This window comes from Gracilinanus agilis, chromosome 2, assembly GCF_016433145.1.
Source record: "Gracilinanus agilis isolate LMUSP501 chromosome 2, AgileGrace, whole genome shotgun sequence".
NCBI lineage: Eukaryota > Metazoa > Chordata > Mammalia > Didelphimorphia > Didelphidae > Gracilinanus > Gracilinanus agilis.
Window position 1 is genome coordinate 508,865,982 of NC_058131.1, and position 18,604 is coordinate 508,884,585.

Here is an 18,604-nt window from a genome sequence, read left to right on the forward strand (position 1 = left end):
GTGCGTCTCTTAATGACTCATTTATCCCATAGATGACTAAAAGTCATAACTATATAATCATTGTTAAATTTTAGCCAGATTTAACTATTTCTGTCATCTTTATCCTGGTACCCAAGTTGTTGCAATTTTGTTTAGTTTATACCTTTGAATAATAGAAATGTTAGTTCAAATTCTAAGAACTTGGTGCAAATTCTTCTTTCTGTTTTTTTTTTTTATCAAATTGTAATGGAGTAAATTTTATTAGGACCTCCCCTCACCCCCTTAAAAATGATAATCTATAATAATAACACAAAGGTATGGCATTTTTCTCAATCTCCTTTAATCATAGTTTTCTTGGATTTTTTGAAGCCTTCATTTGAAATGTTTGTAGGTATTTAGAAACTCATAAATGATTGTTAAATCAAATGTATTCTTTCCAAATATAATCTTGTTAATATCTGCATTGTACAATAATGTAAGTATTCTCACAATTTTTTCCCCCAGTGGTTTAACCTGAACTCTCTCTTGACGGGTCCAGAATTAATATCAGATACTTACCTTGCACTTTTCTTGGCTCAGTTACAACAGGAAGGTAAGGAAAAACTGAGATTATTTTAAATGTTGTGCTTAGCAAATTTAATGCATGTATTTTCATATGTTTGGATTTAGGGTAAAATTGTGGTGTTGTAACAAAAAAATAACCCGTACCAAAACCCCCAAACTATAACCCAAATCCCATACCATAAATTTAGAAACCAATTCATTGATATTGCCAGCAGGAGATCCCCACCTAAGCAGAAATTCCCTAAAGGAAGAAAAGGACAAAACTTAAATAGAGTAGAAAAATTGGGTATGGGGTACCCAATTTTAAGTAAGGCTTCTGTGGTATGGCTCACAGAGTAAAGCAGGTAGTGCCCTTTGATTAGATAGGACCTATTGTTAGAGGCCAGTAATGAGAAAGGCTCTTCCACAGGTTACAGGTTAGCTATCTCTTGGAACTCTGCCTAATAGATAGGACTGTTGTCATTGTATCAGCAGTAAAGAAGGTCACAGAGGCAGGGTTATGGTTACAATACAGATATAGTCAGAGCAAGATAGAACTACAATTTCAGCTGTTCATGTTACTCTATGAGAAAGGTAGTGCAATGATATTTTATATTTTGGTCTTTATGTTAAGGTATGACATACAAGTTATAGCTCTTACTCTAAAATAATTTAGATATTTAGTTTACATTAGTTTTTTATTTTTAAGTTTGGGTTCGTTTTTTAAAGTTTTTATTTAGTGTTTTTTTTTTTCTTCAGGTTATTCCATATTTGTTGTTAAGGGTGACCTACCAGACTGTGAAGCTGACCAGCTCCTGCAGATGATTCGGGTACAACAAATGCATAGACCAAAACTCATTGGAGAAGAGCTAGCTCATCTAAAAGATCAAAGGTAAGGAGTCATGTTAAGTAAATTTGAATTATCCTATGTTAAGTATATTTTGTTTTAATAGATTGGTTTGTATTCTCTAGACACTTAAAACAATTATGACCAATCCCTAGGTAAACCTAGTATGGCATTTGTGCTAGTACAATGTTCTTGTAAAATTATGCTCAATGACTTAAATGTACTAATTCTATACTAATAGTGATATAGTTATGTATTTTGGTAAAATGTATTGGTTAAAAATAGACTTTTTTAGTGTTACCAAATATTTTATGCTTTCCGATTTGTATTATTGTTTGAGTTCTGGTACTGGTAGGCCCCCTTCTCACTTTTGTATTATTTCTCTCACGATTCTTGACTTTGTGTTCTGCCAGATGAATTTCATTATTATTTTTTTCTAGCTCTCTGAGGTAGCCTTTTAATAATTTGATTGTTTCTGTACTAAATATGTAAAATGTTTAGGCTGATTACCATATTTTTAGACTGGCAACCGTAAGCCATTAATATTTCTCCAATTGTTTGGGTTTGTCTTTATTTCTGTCAAGAGTGTTTTGTAGTTGTGTTCATTTGGTTCTTGTATGTATCTTGGTAGTTGGATTCCTAAATATTTTCAACATTTTGTAATTATTTTGAATGGATTTTCTCTTCATTCTGGGTTTTGTTGAAAATATGCAAAAATACTGATGATTTATAGATGTATATTTTATATCCTACAACTTGGCTGAAATTAGTTTCAATTTTTTAGTAGTTAGACCATTATATCATGTGCAAAATTCCCCCTCCCCCCCACCTTTTGTTTAAAATTTTTTAAAGCTTTTTATTTTTTATTTTGTTTTTTCTTATTATTTTTTTAAAGAATATTTTTCAATGGTTACATGATTCATGTTCTTTCCTTCCCCTCTTCCCTCCTGCCTCCCAGAGCTAATAAGGAGTTCTACAGGTTTATACATGTCTTGTTACTTTAAACCTATTTCCATAATTATTCATATTAGTAATAGAGTAATCTTTTAAAAACCACAACACCAAATCATATACCCCTATAACAAAGTGATGAATCATATGTTTTTCTTCTGCATTTCTACTCCCATAGTTCTTTCTCTAGATGTGGATATCGTTTCCCCTTTAACCTATGCTCTTAGTACCTTAATTTTCTGTTCATTTTTAGAAGTATATCAAATAATAGTGGTAATATAATGATGGACTTCCTTGCTCTAACCTTGATCTAATTAGAAAAGACTAGTGTATTCTCTATTACATATAATGTTGCCTTGTTGTTGTTTTTTTAAACCCTTATCTTCCATATTGAGGCAAAAGAATGGTAAGGGTTAGGGTAAAGATTAAGTGACTTGCCCAGGGTCAGATAGGTAGGAAGCATCTGAGGCCAAATTTGAATCTAGGACTTCCTGTCTTTGGCTATAGCCAATCTAGGACTTTCTTCAAGGCTTTTGATGCCTTGATTTTAAACAAATATTACTAACTATATAAAGGAAAGATCCTTTTATTCCTGTGCCCTCTAGTGTTTTTAACAAATTTGGATGTTACATTTTGTCTTAAAAGATTTTTCAGCATCTTAATATAATTGTTTTTATTACTATTTTTATTAACATATATAATTATGTTTATAGTTTTCTTTTACATTATACTAATATATTCATTCTTTGTATCAATTCAACAAAATTATAATGTATAGTCTTAATATTTTGCTTTTTTTAAAAACATTTTTGCATCAGTGTTCATTAGAGGTATTGGTACTCATCCAATTTTTTAAAATGTTGATATACATTTTTCTATTACATTTTTCTCATTGCACAGTTAGATTTTTGTAAGTAGAAAGTTGAATTTAAGTTTTTATTTAAATAAAAGCCTTTTATAACATTTCTTCATAGCAGAACCTAAAGTGGAATAGTTTTTCATAATTCCAAATTAGGTAATTGAATTTTTATATTTTCTAGAATGCAGAAAATAGATCTAGATCAGTCTTTAGAAGCAAGTCATCCGTATGATGGAACAGGAATGTTAGATGAAGATGAAGAGAATCTACAAAGAGCTCTAGCACTAAGTCGACAGGAAATCGATATGGAAGATGAAGAAGCAGATCTGCGAAGAGCAATTCGACTTAGTATGCAAGGTACCAATTTGCATATACATTGTTTCTCTTTCAGAAATCTTCCCCTTTTAAGAAGTATAGGCATGATTTTAAGTTGTTTAATTGTGAAGCCCATATGCATTATTTGCTGCCATTTCTAATTTCTCAAAATATACTGGTAATATATATGTGTATATTATTCTCCACAGTCAATTTAATTATTCCTGCATGTTCACATTAGTTTTATATCAGTATGACTAGACTGCCAGGCTCATACTCAAATAGCTTATTGGTAAGAGTTTGTATTCTGTTAGCATATTCAAATTTGCTTCTACAGAATTCTGAGACATCAAAGTAGGACTTTTAATAGAGTATCAGTGATAAACTGGGTGACTGTGGTCCAAGTACCAGCCAAGCTACATTGGGAGAAATGTATTATAAGAAAGCAGATTATCAGAAAATGAATAATTTGGGCTATGGCCATTTATGAAGCCAGTCTATTAAATTATGTGAATGGGTATAATCTAAGTTGATAGAACACACACTGATCGATCTTTTGAAATATTTAAGTAATGATGAAGCTCTGTTGGTTATAGTACTTTGCTTAATGGAGTCATTGTAGTGGATGCAGTCTCTAATGTGGGCCAGCCAGCTTTGATTAGTTCAATGGCTATAACTATAATCAGCTATTTTTCAAATGTGTATCTTGTGTCCACAAGAGGGACCTTGGTCCTGTTGGACAATAATTCAATACATATGGCCTATCAGCTTAATATTACTTGCTCTTTCTTTTACATGATACTATGTATCATGAAAAATATACTTCCTTTTTATTTGGGCATTTCTGTAAATATCCAGAATGACCAGAGGCAACAAAAAATATTTGAATAGTTAAGAGTTTACCTTATGGGGATCTGCTATGAGTAGTTGTTAGGAAATCATTGAATGAGAGAGAGAGGAGAGAGACAGAGACAGAGAGAGACAGAGACAGAGAGACAGAGAGAGAAAACACACACACAAATATAGATATATAAATGCTGTTTTATTATAGACCTTTCTATTCTCATCTTTGTTGTTAGACTTAAAAGTTTTATACCTTGTATACAATCAGCTGTGAGAGTAAAAAAATAATTCTTATTGGATTTAAATTACTAATAGAGCTGGTTTAAAATAGATTATTTGTAAAAGTAAAGAGTTTAAAACTTTGGTGTAATTATTTTAGTTTGAGTGTAAGCTCATTTTTATTATTGAATGGAAGAGTAAATTTTTTAAAAAAAATTTTAGGTAGTTCCAGAAATAGTATTTCAGAAGATATTCCACAGACATCAGGTACAAATTCACCAGCATCTCTTTCTTCAGAAGAGCTACGAAAGAGAAGAGAAGCCTACTTTGAAAAGTAAAGTAGTTGATAAAGAATTAAAACTGCATGTTTGAAATTTGTTTTGTGATTTTTGTAATGTGCCTATTTCTAAATGTTCAATTTTGACATAACAAACAAAAAGCAAAAATATTTTCACTTCAGAATTCCTCCAGTTTGCAGAGTAAAGATGGACATCTCAAAATATAGCTATTCATATATACATATATACATGCCAGGTATGCCTGTATATAGGTATATTTTCCTTATTTCCATATATTGGATTTTACTTTCCCAATGGCCTCTCACAAAAGCAATTGTATTCCTTTGGGAAAAGTTCTACCCTTCCACCCCACCCCCCCAAAGCAAGATAAAATCATAGAGATAAATGGAGAAAATATTTTTAGATCACATTATTTAAAGAGAAGATGAAATAGTTCATTAAGGCATTTTGCCTGCCTCTCTTAGAACTTCCCTCTTGCCTAACCCAGAATTAAAAATTTTTTAACCCTGAATACTTTCTACCTTAAATGATAAGCAACAAAAGCAGCAATTCCAGATGGTTAATAGGCACTATTCTGGTAGTGATGAATTACTACTTTTGTGGGTAAGAAACAGGAGAACTTCTGAATAAAAAGAAAGGAAATATTTATAGGGGAGCTGATAACATAAAGCTCAATTCTAGACCTAATTTATGTACTGTGGCCCTTCTTCTTATTTAATACACAGAATTATTGCCTCTCAGCTGTTTTATCTTCTTGAAACCTTCCTTGCTTATAGCTTCATTACTATATTAAGTAGACTTACTATTTGACATTGTCCTGATTCCAAACAAGATGTCTCTACTATCTTTGATTATTCTCTTACTTTCAAAAAAATAGTCCTTCCTGAGTGATCATGGAGGACTATTCTTACTGTATGGTGGAGGTGATTGCCCTACTTCAGAAAAAGCTAGCTAATAGTAGTATTGATCTTCTGTCCTCTTTAAATTATCATCTGCTTACATCAGATTTGTTCTTTAATATATAGCTTTGCTAAGTTTGAAATATCTCAGATATGGTTATAGTGTTTTAGGCAGTTTTTGTATTGCCCTCTTAAATGTTCCCTTTTCCAATAAATATGTAAATTTGTTAAATATTCTAGACTCATCTGAAAAGTTATGAAGTTGTTAATAGATTTCATCCAGAATCTTCTAACTCGGGATTTAGTGGTTAAATCTGGCCCGTTTAATTTTTTTTTAGCCCATTGTGTAACAATTTTAACCTTTTTAAGCATTTTTTTTAAGCATTTTACTCATATAGCCTGCCATCATTATAAATTAGTATATTAATATTTTTTATTGGAATGATAGCAGACAACTGATTAACTTCTTATATTTGACTCTTGTGCAATTTCCACCATTAATAGATTTTTTGTGAAAATTATCTTGGTTAAAAACATTGATTCCTGGTTCTTCTCTAAATGTTAGATTTTAATTTGTGTACAGTGGTGAATACTCCTATACATAGATCTCTAACTTTCCTTAAAATTTCTCATTTCACATTGCCTTCTTTCCAAAATGAAACTTAAATAGCCAATAAATCGCAGAGGTGGGAGGGTGGTGGGAGAGAATGGGGTAGGTGGGGATTGTCAATGGTCAATGAAGCATTCTTGAAGTGGAAAAAGTTACTTTTACTAAATGAACTTTAAAAAATTTTATCGCTAAAGTAAAAGCAAACATATTCTTTTGAATAAAATATAATAGCCAAATATTAAAATCATATTGATTAGCATTTTACTCATATACATTATTATCATTTTACTCATGTGTAGCCTACCATCAGTATAAAGAAAATAAGTAGCATATTAATTTTTTTTTTATTGGTATGGTGGCAGACAACTAATTCACTTCTTATGTTTGACCTTTGTGCATTTTCCACTATTAATAGATTTTTTGTTAGAAAATATAATGTTTATTATTAAAATCATATAAATTAAGTTCAGTAGTGCTGCAGAAGGAATAATACAAGGAGATATAACTGTTTGAGTCCATAAACTGGAACTTTTTTCTGTTTCTTTAACTCCTTTAAAGACTTGCTAAAGGCAAACTGACTACCTCTTGACTCACGTAATGCTAATGTTACTAAGGACAGAATATGCTGACTAAATATTGTTTTGGTAAAAGCTACCATCTAGCCTTTTAACTGAAAGGCTATAAAAAACTATTTCTGATAGCTTCTTGTACAAATCTTCATTTTCATTACAATTATTTTTAAAAGAAGCCAAGTATAAAGAATCTACTGTAGTGAATTTATCTTTGCTTTGTGAACCTAAAACTTCAGTAACTTTTCTACATTTAATTTATATTCTCATGTTTGGATTAGTCTCTTTTAAGATTGGATAGCAGTTTGCTGTCTGAAAAATGCACCTTTTGCTTTCAGTAGCCAGTTGTCAATTTTCAGAACTGCTGATTTACCTAAAAAAGGAACACAGTACTCTTAAGAAATTTATAACTTTATTATCAGAACTTCTATTTAGCCAAACCCTCTTAAGTTTATGACATTCTGTGAGTCAGGCATTTTTAAGTGAATATATTAACACTTTGGGTATTTTTAAATGGGATCTTTTGCAGTATAGTTAAATTGAATTAATACTGCTATTGACCCAAAAATTAATACATCCCTCAAAATATCTAAGTTACTTAAAAATATTGTTTTTCCAGGAGCTTCTGACAGAATAGGAATAAAGTTCTAAACTCTCTTAATTTAATTAGTTCCTAAAGAACATCATAAAGAAGCAAACAAAAATCTAAAGAAAAAATTAGAGATTATAAATGACAACAGGTAAGCCAAATCTGGATGCATATGTTTTCTGAGTGTAACCATAGAAGAGTCCAGTACAATCATAACATGAAAATCTCACACAAAGTGTTGAAGATAGTTACTTAATATTCTTTGCCATTTGATTTACTTTGTGTGTAACTAGTCAATAAAAAAGGCTTTAAGTATATGTCTTGTTTCAGCCATCATTTACCCAAATGATTACAAATACTATTTCCATGTTCTTATGTCACTGTCTATTGAACACTCAGTACTTAAGCAACAGCCCTTTACCCCTTTACCCTGATAGTAAAGACAAGCCTTTGAAAAGGATATCTTTTAAGAAATTCCCCAAAACTTTAAAAACTTTTCAAGTTTATTTTTTAAAATCATCCATTAAGAGAGCACATGTAATGCTTTTTATTTCATCATGTGATAAAACAAAATGATAGAGCCAAAAGTCATCAAGAAAGACCTCATTGTTTGAAGGTAGGTAATTTGATTATATGAAGAGTTATATGCATATAAATGACTATTGTATACTTAATGAGGCCTCTTTTTCTGGGATCTTAGACATCCAGTCATCATTTTCACTAAAGAACATATTTGTTCCAAGGGCAAATATTTTTAGGGCTTCTCTGGCCATTTAAAAAACTAAATGTTAGAACACCTCTCTTACTTCATATTATGGGTGGACAAATATAACTAAAGTATATCCTTTTCATCAATGGAATTTTATAAAAAGGTTAGATATTTAGAAGAATTTCTAAAATATACTTCCAAAATTCCTGTCTTTTAGAATAAAATATAATGAACATAATTTATTCTTTTCTTGAAGAATTATTGCAGTCATTGTGATATTGATGTTCTTGAGGTGTGTAAATTATTAGTTGCTCCTACACTAAATGGCTTTATATTGTGATGTATTTTTTTAAAACTGCTTTCTCAAAACTCTCCTTTTCTCAATGGAGTTTGCCCTTCAAAGTACCACTGAGGAACCAAATAACTAGGCTTATTTGAACTGTGTCTAAAATTTGAGCAAACTAAATATAAATTAAAGCTCCCTTGATATCCTAATAAGTGAAGTATGTACTTCTTAACAGACAAAAATATATGGACTTTGCAACACCAATTTTGGCTACTCATTAGTGTTTTATGCTTTCTTTATGTGGGGAAGGGGAAGTTCCAGATAATCAAGGTTCCTTAATAATTTAACTTTCAGGTAATTGCTTTGTCAGTGTCAGCCAGAATAATTTTATCTTTATAATGCTACATATAATATCCTTTCTCTTTGAAGATTGCTTAGTGATAATTGAATAAATAAGATTGTATGTGTTATAAAAAACACAAAAATTATTTTTGCTTTGGCACCAGTTGAATCGAGAATCTATTTTTCCAAATTTTCTATGTTGCTAATATAAGCAACATATGCTCATTTAGCATATCTTAGTTTTTTACATTGTTCTTGTCAAAAAAGAAGCATCCTATTTTTCCATTTTAAAAACTATGGTTTCTAAGATTTTATTTCCTAAAGGTGCGGTTTTATTAATTATAATGCATGTTGATGGTCAGAAAACTTTTTAGCACTTTTATTTTTTTAAGTACCTTAATTTCATTTTTGTAAAGTATACAAATGTCTTTATGCTACATAGTCTGAAATTGCCTTCTTTGATCATATAATCCATCTTTCTATCCCTCTTTCTTTATCAATCCATTATTTGTCTTCATTGTTACATTCCTCCCAATTCTCCTAATCTATTACCCCTTATCTGGCTTGTTTCCTCTTTTTGTATCCTTTATACTATGATTAACCAGCTTAATTATGTACTAAATTCCATACTTAAATCCCATATTTTCCTTTCCTACCAAAATCCTGATAATTCTCAGCCCTCATCCCCAAACATTCACCATCTCTACCTCTGAATACTTCTGGAAGTAGTCATACAACAGTACTGGTTGGGTCCTAACTGTTTGCATTGAAATATTTAAAGTCTTTTTATTCTTCCCTAATTAACTATCATACCCCAGATAACAGGTTATATCATCTCCTGTTTTACTGAGAAAATTGAGACCATTCATCTTGAGCTTCTTCATCTCTATTCTGCATCTTAAAACCTCTTCTACTTTTTTCATCTGTTCTCTCCTTTACTCTGGTCTTAGAGGAAGAAGTGTCCTACCTTACCAAAGTTAGCCCTTCTATAATGTCCTTGATCCTATCCCCCCACATCTTCTAGTAGTTTACTTAAAATTAGTCCTTCAGTCAGCCTTTTCTATGGGTTTTGAGGTTCCCCGATTACTATACACATGGTCAGATTCATCTCAGTCCTTAAAAATGAGACTATGACAGAAGATACTTACCACACATAATATGAAAAGCTCATGAAGGAAATAAAGTGGAAGATAGCATGCTTTGATCTGTAATCAGACTTCAACAGTTCCTTCTTACACTGTGGATAGCATTTTCATGAATCCCTTGTGGATATCTTTGCTGATAACAGTTTAGTCCTTTGTAGTTGATCATCATATAATATTTCTGTAGTATTCCATTATAGCTATATACCATTACTTGTTCATCCATTACCAAAGTGATGGACAACCCCTTAGTTCCTAATTCTTTGTCACTACAAAAAGACCTGCTAAAAATATTTTTGTACAAATAGATCCTTTCCCTTATTTCTGATCTCTTTGGGATACTGACCCAATAGTAGTATTGCTGGGTCAAACAAAGGACAAGTATAGTTTTATAGCCCTTTGAGCATGGTTCCCTATTGTTCTCTATATGTTTTAGTTTTATAGCCCTTTGAGCATGGTTCCCCATTGTTCTCTATATGTTTATATCTATATTCCCTATATGTTTATATCAGCTCATAGTTCTAATAGTAGCAGATTAGTGTACCATTTTACTGTATTCCCCTTCATTTATCATTTTCCTTTTTGATCATGTTAGCTAATCTAATAGATATGAGGTGGTACCTGAGTTGTTCTCATTGGCATTTTTCTTAAAATGAAACTGATCGTCCCCTCACTCTTTCCCAGAAGTACTACTACAAACTTTGTTATTTTTGTCAAGATTACTATCATCCTTCAGGGTTCACAATCTTGGGGTAATCTTTGACTCCTTTTCCTTATTTACTCCCCTGTCCTCATACCTACTCAGTTGCAAATCTTATCAGTTCATTTTCCATAAAATATTTTATTATCTATCCTTGTATCTCCACTCATATGGCCACCAGTATAGCTCAGTTTCTTCCAAATTGTTGTCCCTCCTTGTCTTTTCCCACTATAATCTCTCCTCCAGATAGAGTTGACAAAATAATCCACTTAAAGCATGAGTCTGGCCTCTCACACACTGTTGGAAAAATGAAAGAAACAAACAAAACCCTCAGTTTTTATTCTATTGTCTCTAAAGTAAAATATAAACTCAGTTTACTGTTTTGACTCCTTTTATAGTCAGACCCCAATATACATTTTCACATTATTTCATATAGCATCACTTAGCAAATTCTTTAGGTTCCGACTGGTCAAAAGTCAAGGTGAAGGTAAAATACTTATGCAACAATTTCAAAGAAGGATTTGTTTTAATTTAAGTATTATCCTCCAGAAGAGCATAATGGTAGTTATAAAAATTTCTGCTTCGTATTTAAGTCTTTGTCAATATATATTTGTGAGCATTTTATGTTTTATGCATTGCTTTGATGTGAAGGAACTAACTCCTAAACTGGGAGGGGGGAGGGTAGTTGCAGGCAAACTAGACAGCCATGTTATTCCCTGTATTTAATATCCCAGCTTTCCCTTCTGTCTGGATTGCATTGTTTCCTTGTAGAATCATAGAGTTAGAGCTAGAAGGAATCTTAGAAACCATCAAGTCCAGTTTCCTTCCCCCCTCATTTTATAGATGAGCAAACCAGAGAACAGAAAAGTTATTTGCCAATGGTTTTACAATCAATAAGCGTTTGAGATCAGATTTTAATCCAGATCTTCCTGACTCCATTTTATATTCTAACTACTACACCACTGCCAGTTTTCATGCCCTCTGTCAAAATTCTTAATTTTCCTACAAGAAGAACCCATGTCATAGTATTTACTAAACTCTCCCTAATATTACCACCACATCAGTTATTAATGTATTATCACTCTTTAAGTTATTATGCCTATGTATATATTATATACCCTAGTAGAATGTAAAATCCTTGAAGACATGGATTATTTCATTTTTGTCTTCAGTAGATGCTCAGTAAATGTTTGTTGGGGTAATTTGAATTGAGATAATCCTGAAAAGTTCCTTATTCATTAAAACAACAAACATTTATTGCATTTAATATTTTCAAGGTTTTATATTTGGTGATGGACATATAAAGATGAAATGAGACAGTGTGTGTCCTTGAGGAACTTAAAGTCTAGTGGAGGAGATTAAACAAGAACATAAATCATCATAACAAAGTTAGCTTATATGTAAATATCTAGGTTGAATACAAAGAAAATATTCTTTGAGATTCAGGGAGGAAGAGATTATTTCCAGCTGGAATGATCAGAGAAGGTTTCATGGAGAGAGGGGCAACTGAGTTGGGCCTTGAAGGGCAGGATTTCAACAAACAGAGATGGGAATGGGTGTCCAGCCCAGGCATGAGCCAAAGGATAAGAGGTAAGAGAGGGCAAAATAAGACTGTGAAAGAGTATGTAGTTCAGATTTGCTGACTGTGGCATTCATGAAAAGAGTAGTATGAGAAATGGCTGGAAAGGTAGGTTGGAACCAAAACATGAAGATCCTTGAATGCCAAGCTAAGGTGTTTCTTAAGTGAAAAAAAGAAATTATTCTGGTGATTGAAAGGAGAGAATGGGTGTGGGTAATAATGAGGGTTCATGCTGAAGTAATTATAGTGAATATAGAGAGGAAAAGACAGATTCAAGAGCTACTGTGGGAATGAAATAGGAAGAATTCACCAATTGTTTTGAGATTTGAGGAAAAAAGAAGAGTCAAAAATAAACCCAGGATTATAAGTACCAAGATGAAATAGTGAAATCAGAAAGGATGGGTTTGGAAGGAAGGAGCTTGGTTTTGGGCACGTACCAGTGTATGTTAGGTACTAGTGGAACATCCAAGTAGAGATGTCTTAAAGTAGTGCAGCTGTGGATCCGAAGTTTTAAAGAAATGTTGGGAATAGAGCTAGAAACATAGGAGCCATTTGTATGAGATTGCCTAAGAAAAGAAAGTGTAGTAAGGGAGAAAGAGAGCCCAAGACAGAAACCTTGAAGAGCATTCAAATTAAGGAGTCAGGACAATAAGGAATTAGCCAAGTTAACAGTAAAATGCTAAAGAGATAGGAGTACAACAGAAGAGGGTTGATTGGGGGTGGCAAAATAACCTGGGGGGGGGATGACTATTCAAAAGTAGCTAAAGCTGCACAAAGTTTGGGGAGGATAAAGAGAAAAAAATTGATTGGTCATTGGTGTTTGAGGGAACACTTTTAGTAGAGCAATGGGGCCAGATGGCTTACCAAAAGGTAGAGGGAAAATTGATACTGAAGAATTTGAAGTAACTTTTCTCAAATGCTTATCAGTGAAAGAGAAAGATAGAATGGTAGTTAGAGGGGCTAAAAGAGTCAAGAGAAAACTTTTTTTTTTAGGTTTAGAGACCTGAACCATGTTTGTAGGCAAATGGAAGGAATCAGTGGCAATGAAGAAATGGAAGATGCATGAGAGAAGTTATGACTGCCAAATCAAAGACCTGGAAAAAAATGGGAGAGAATGAGATCAAGGACAAAGGTAGAGAAATTAGCCTTTGTGAGGAGTAGGAGTTATGTGAATAGAGGAAAGGAAAAAAGAGAGCAGATGTAAGAATGAGAAATTTTGAATTGAGGAAGGGAACTGAGAAAAATCAAGTCATGACTTTAATCTCAGTGAAATAAGAAAAGGCTAAACCTGCTGTTAAGTTTACTGTGGGTTGGGGGAAGAGCAAAGAAATGAAAAGGTTGAAAATAATTGCTATGGGGAATGAGATGGGAAGTCATTGAGAAAGGAGTAGAAGAAATGTCAAACAAGAGTGAGACCCTAGCTGAAATTGTTTGCTGCAATATTCAGCATCCTTTACCAAATATAGATAAGGACTTGTGAGAAGGGGTGGCTGAGAGATAGCTAGTGAGACATTAAAGGGACAGACCATATGATTAAGGATGAGGATGGAATTTAGGAAAGTAAAAATTAGGGAGAGAGAATTGGGAGAATAAAGATGGGTTGGGGACCAGAGGTCACAATAAAGGGCAAGAGTTATTTTAGTGTGAACAAGGGGGCTTGGGAGTAGCAGAATTACTTTATAATTTACCTGTTTTATCAAACCATCTTTTTTGCATGTCTAGTTTTCTTAAAGGGGGGAGGTCACTTCCCATATTTTAAGAATTTTAAGGAATCAAATAAAATTGCTCTTTGCTTTTTGTTCCAGTGTCTGTAGCAGAGAAGATTTTAACTCCTGAAACAATTCTTTGTGAATAGTTTCTTTCATGGAGTATTCATGATTGGGGTGTATTTTCTTTAATTCACATTTGGTCTTTAAATATTTCAGACAACAGCAGCCAGAACAGATTTCCCATCTACGTGAAACGCCAACTACAAGTACAGATACATTTGAAAATGATACAGGTATTACTTTTGTTTTTCTTATCTTCTCATCATATTTGTTAGCTATTAACTTAGTCTACTTTATATATTCATGTTGGTCAGTGGTGTCAAATTTTATAGAAATGATCACTATATATTGACTTGGAAAAATCACAGATTAACATTTATTTTGAACTACGTTTTTAGTTATTTTGTTAAACATTTCCCAGTTACATTTTCATCAGGTTATCAGGTTTGACTCACTGATATAGAGTTACTTATCATTTATTTGAAAGTGAAGGAGGAGACAAGCATATATTGCTTTGTTTATTTTACTTTTTTTTATGGGTCACAGTGGCCAAGAAATCTGTTAATTTAGTGTCCAGTGATTAAACTCTGTACTTTACTGATATAATCTGGTGTTTTAGCTGCAAATAGAATTTATCACCAGGTCCATGCTTAAAGCGTTTCCACCTTGGTGTAGAACCTGAAGAGCTCACACTTCACTGGCATAGCTTTTAAGAAATCAGGTTCAATTCTTATTCCACAATGAAGCATCTGAGTAGGATTCTTTTTTTTTATTTCATCATTATCCCCAGAACATGATGTCTTAATTTTTTTTGTTTCTGACTGGCATAAATTTGGAATATTTCTATAATTTTTTGATTTTAGAAAGCAGGAGAGAATCTAAAGCACTCCTAATTCTCATTTTCATCAAAGACTAGCAGTAGAAATAAAAATCTTCTGAAAAACATTTGTTTGGTTACATGACTCGTTGGGGATATGATTGGGGATGTAGACTCTAAATGATCACTCTAGACTAGTGATGGACAAACTTTTTAAAGAGGGGGCCAAAGGAAAGGAAATGCTCATCTGTCAGTCTGTTTCTAAGGCAACTCTTTAGAAGTTTAATTGTATTGTATCCTACTCATTGTATTCGTCAGATTAGGAATAATGGCGCAGGCCCTATAGCCCATTGCTGCTGAATGCAAACATTAATAATATGGAAATAGGTCTTGATCAATGATACCTGTAAAACCTAGTGGAATTGCTCGAAGGCCACAGGGAGTGGGGGGAGAGAGGAAAAATACAGAAAAATACCCTGTTAATTAATAAAATAAATTAAATAAATAATGGAATGCAAAAATTTGTAAGGCATTATGATAATATAAAGAGGAATTTTCACTGAAAAAAAAAAAAAAGAAAAACTTCCTCAAAGAAACTTGCTATTTTGATGGTATCCTCAGTTTATGTTAAAATGTTTGAAAATGTACCTGTAACTTAAACTTTTTTCTAGTATTTTATACTTGTAAGTTTTGTTCTATTTCATTGCAAGTTTTGTTACAGTGATGAATTTATTTTTATAATATTCCACAAAAGTAGTTGAGAGAAAAATAATTCCATTTTGCTATTGAAAACTGAGCTTCAAATAGGTGAGTTAAGGTGATTCTTAATTTCAGGAATTCAGTTTAGATTATATATTAGCATTCCTTACTTTATTAACTGAACCTGCTTTAGAGGAAGCTAGGTACTACAGTGGAAAGACTCTAAGGCCTGGAGTCAAGAAGTCCTGGATTCAAATGTGGCCTCAGACACTTCCTAGCTGTGTGTCCCTGGGCAAGTCACTTAACCCTGACTCCCTAGCCCTTTCTGCTCTTCTGTCTTAGAACGCATACTAAAACAGAAAGTAATGGTTAAAAAAAAAAATTGCACATGTTTTGGTTTAATTTGGAAGTGTTTGGAAGTAAGCCAGTGTTTAAAAGTAAATAAAGAGAAAATTCACATAACTGAATATGAATTTTATCTCTAAGAATATATCTTTTAGAGAGTTTGATGTTTAACTGATCATTGTCTAGAAATAACCAAATATTGTATTTGACTCCTTAATAGGTGATGATATGACTGAAGAAGACATGCTTCAAGCTGCAATGAATATGTCTTTGGAAACTGTTAGTAATAATTTGAAGACTGAAGGAAAAAAATAGCAGAGTGACTTTAAAAAAAAATCAAAAAATTCATATTTCTCAACATTGACTCCTTGTGCAGATATTCTATACAGAGTTCATTCAAAGATATGTCAGAGCAACACAATATTCAGAAAACTTAGGGGAAAAAGCTTGCAAATAATGATAGACTGCATCAAGTGTAGAACTAAAAAATATATCTTCCAAATACTGGCCAAAGAGGCATTCAACTATTAAAGAACTAGATAATAGTTTTCTAAATAATTCATTTACTCTCTTTTTTTGGGAATGGGCAATAACTTCTTAAGACTTTTTCAAAAAAACCTATTTGCAGACCAACTGATAGGATCTAGATGCAGTTTTTTTCCCAACTGTTGGATAATCTGATTTACTCCTCTCTTGCCTTCTCATAGTTGCTTGTTTCTTAGTACTCCAGTTGGCCTTAATGCAAGGAGTGTCACTTGTCTATATTATTCCAGGTATGATGTTTAATGGAGTAAATCATTCTAGCCACAACTGTGGTTTGTGTGCTCTGGTTCCCCCCCCCCCTTTATTTTACATTGTCTCTGACCTCAGTTTATTTTCTATATAGTTCTCATAAAGGGATCAGTATCCTATAATTGGTGCATTCCTGGATTTGAAGGGAACCCTGAAAAAATGAGTGTTGAGACAGAATATTCAGTTTAGGGAGAATACAACTATTTTTCCAGGTGCTTTATAAATTCTCTATTATGTTAAAATATTCCAGTGTTTAGATGATTGTCCCTATATTACACACCTTGATGTCAGTCAACTTGTTTCCTCTGTTGCGAAGGAAAATGAGGGAAAGAAAGTATGCAAGCTAGCTTGTGTGAATTGTAAGACTTGAGGTCCAAGATACATGTGTAATGGACTAATCTAGGTTACCTGGGTATATCATTCTGCAGCTGTTTTATTGAGAATGGTGCTTTCTGTTTTACAAAATTTGAAGTGTATGGAAATGTAGATAAAAGCTCCCTTGACCTATATTCCATTTTCATAGAAATATCTTCACATGCATTAATCTTGGAAGACATGGAAGTACTTACTAAATTATATTTAAAATTATGCTGTATCTTGACACATGCTCTTTAGCTAGAGATATAATAATTTGATAAATCAATACCAGGTGGAGTTGTAAATAAAAAGAGGTTTTATTAAACATCTTTTTTATAAGGGTTCCCAAGTGACTTTTTATTGGAGTAGAATAGTCCATAATTTGGGTTGAGATGAACAGTGCCTTTTTAAAACAGGCGTTTAATTTCTGTCATCAGCTATTATTTGTTTTCATTTGCAAAATTTTTCAATTAATTAAATAGGAGTGTCCAAATTGCATCTCTCAAAATTAAAACTATAATAATAGTATGCCATTTAAAAAAATCATTATAGTACTGGATGGCTGTACTGATCAGGGAAAATTTTTTGCTGTAAGATTTGTTGCTAAATGCAACTGAAAACATAAGAAATGCCTTTTATTGATGAGGTAACTTCTACTTGAGTGTAAACTTTTTTTTAAGATCTATTTTGTGCCATATAAAGTTTTCCAAAGTGAACCATATAGTAATAAGAAAAAGCTTTTGCTACTAAGTCTTTTTAAGCATTCTTAATTTATAAAAAAAAAAAATTTAATACAATGATGAATAAACCTGGAAATATACAGTTTTCCCTACAATTTTGTGTAATATTTCCATGTCTGTTTTCCATTACCATTTATTTCCCTTTAAAAATCTACTTTAAATTTTTCATATGTTTGAGTTAATGATTTCTCTAACATAAAAACAGTTGTTAAGTTTGAGACTTCTCCTATGGTTTTTTACATAGTAGAAGCTCTTAAAGGAAAGTAAAACACAAAGCTTAAACCTTGTAGTGCCCAAGTGAAGCAGTTTTTAAAATGTCACATGCCAGCCTTAATGCTTTTTGTTGACTCAAGTAGGACCCTTAGCCCAGAAAGTTCAGAACTGAGTTATGTCTACATACCATATGAATTTTGTATTTTTAAAAATAACTAATGTACTGCCATCTTGTCATGAAATATAGACACATTTGACAGCTTAAACTCTTAATTATTCAGGTTATATTCCTTAGTTGAAGTAACTTCAAAGATGGCTGCTTTATACTATTTTAGTTGTATAAAAGAAGTTAGCTAGAACTCCTCCCTCCCCTGACCTACTTTATTAATTTGGCATTTATTCAGTGCAATGTAAAACTTGTGATTTTGTTTAAAAATTTAAACCATGTAAAAATACATCAAGTCCTACCACTTTGTAGAAACATCCTTTGTAGAAGTCAGGCTCTACAAGTTGACAATATTTTTATCTCCTGCTGAGGTAAAGTTTTATTTTTGGCACTAAGGTAGGGAATCTACTATAAATGTACAAAAAA

The 18,604-nt window shown here is 32.3% G+C and overlaps 1 protein-coding gene across 4 annotated transcripts in view; it reads left to right on the forward strand.

Moving 5' to 3' along the window:
- ATXN3 (ataxin 3) overlaps window positions 1–17,345 on the forward strand; it is a 34,412-nt gene extending 17,067 nt beyond the window's left edge. Inside the window, exons 6-11 of one of the 4 annotated variants that reach the window (XM_044665038.1) lie at window positions 484–571; window positions 1,282–1,414; window positions 3,361–3,536; window positions 4,779–4,890; window positions 14,206–14,282; window positions 16,131–17,345. In XM_044665038.1, coding sequence (XP_044520973.1) covers window positions 484–571; window positions 1,282–1,414; window positions 3,361–3,536; window positions 4,779–4,890; window positions 14,206–14,282; window positions 16,131–16,225 — 681 coding nt within the window. In that variant the 3' untranslated portion in view covers window positions 16,226–17,345. The other 3 variants (XR_006505480.1, XM_044665040.1, XM_044665039.1) reach the window with 3 other exon arrangements.
- The last annotated feature ends 1,259 nt before the right edge of the window (window positions 17,346–18,604 follow it).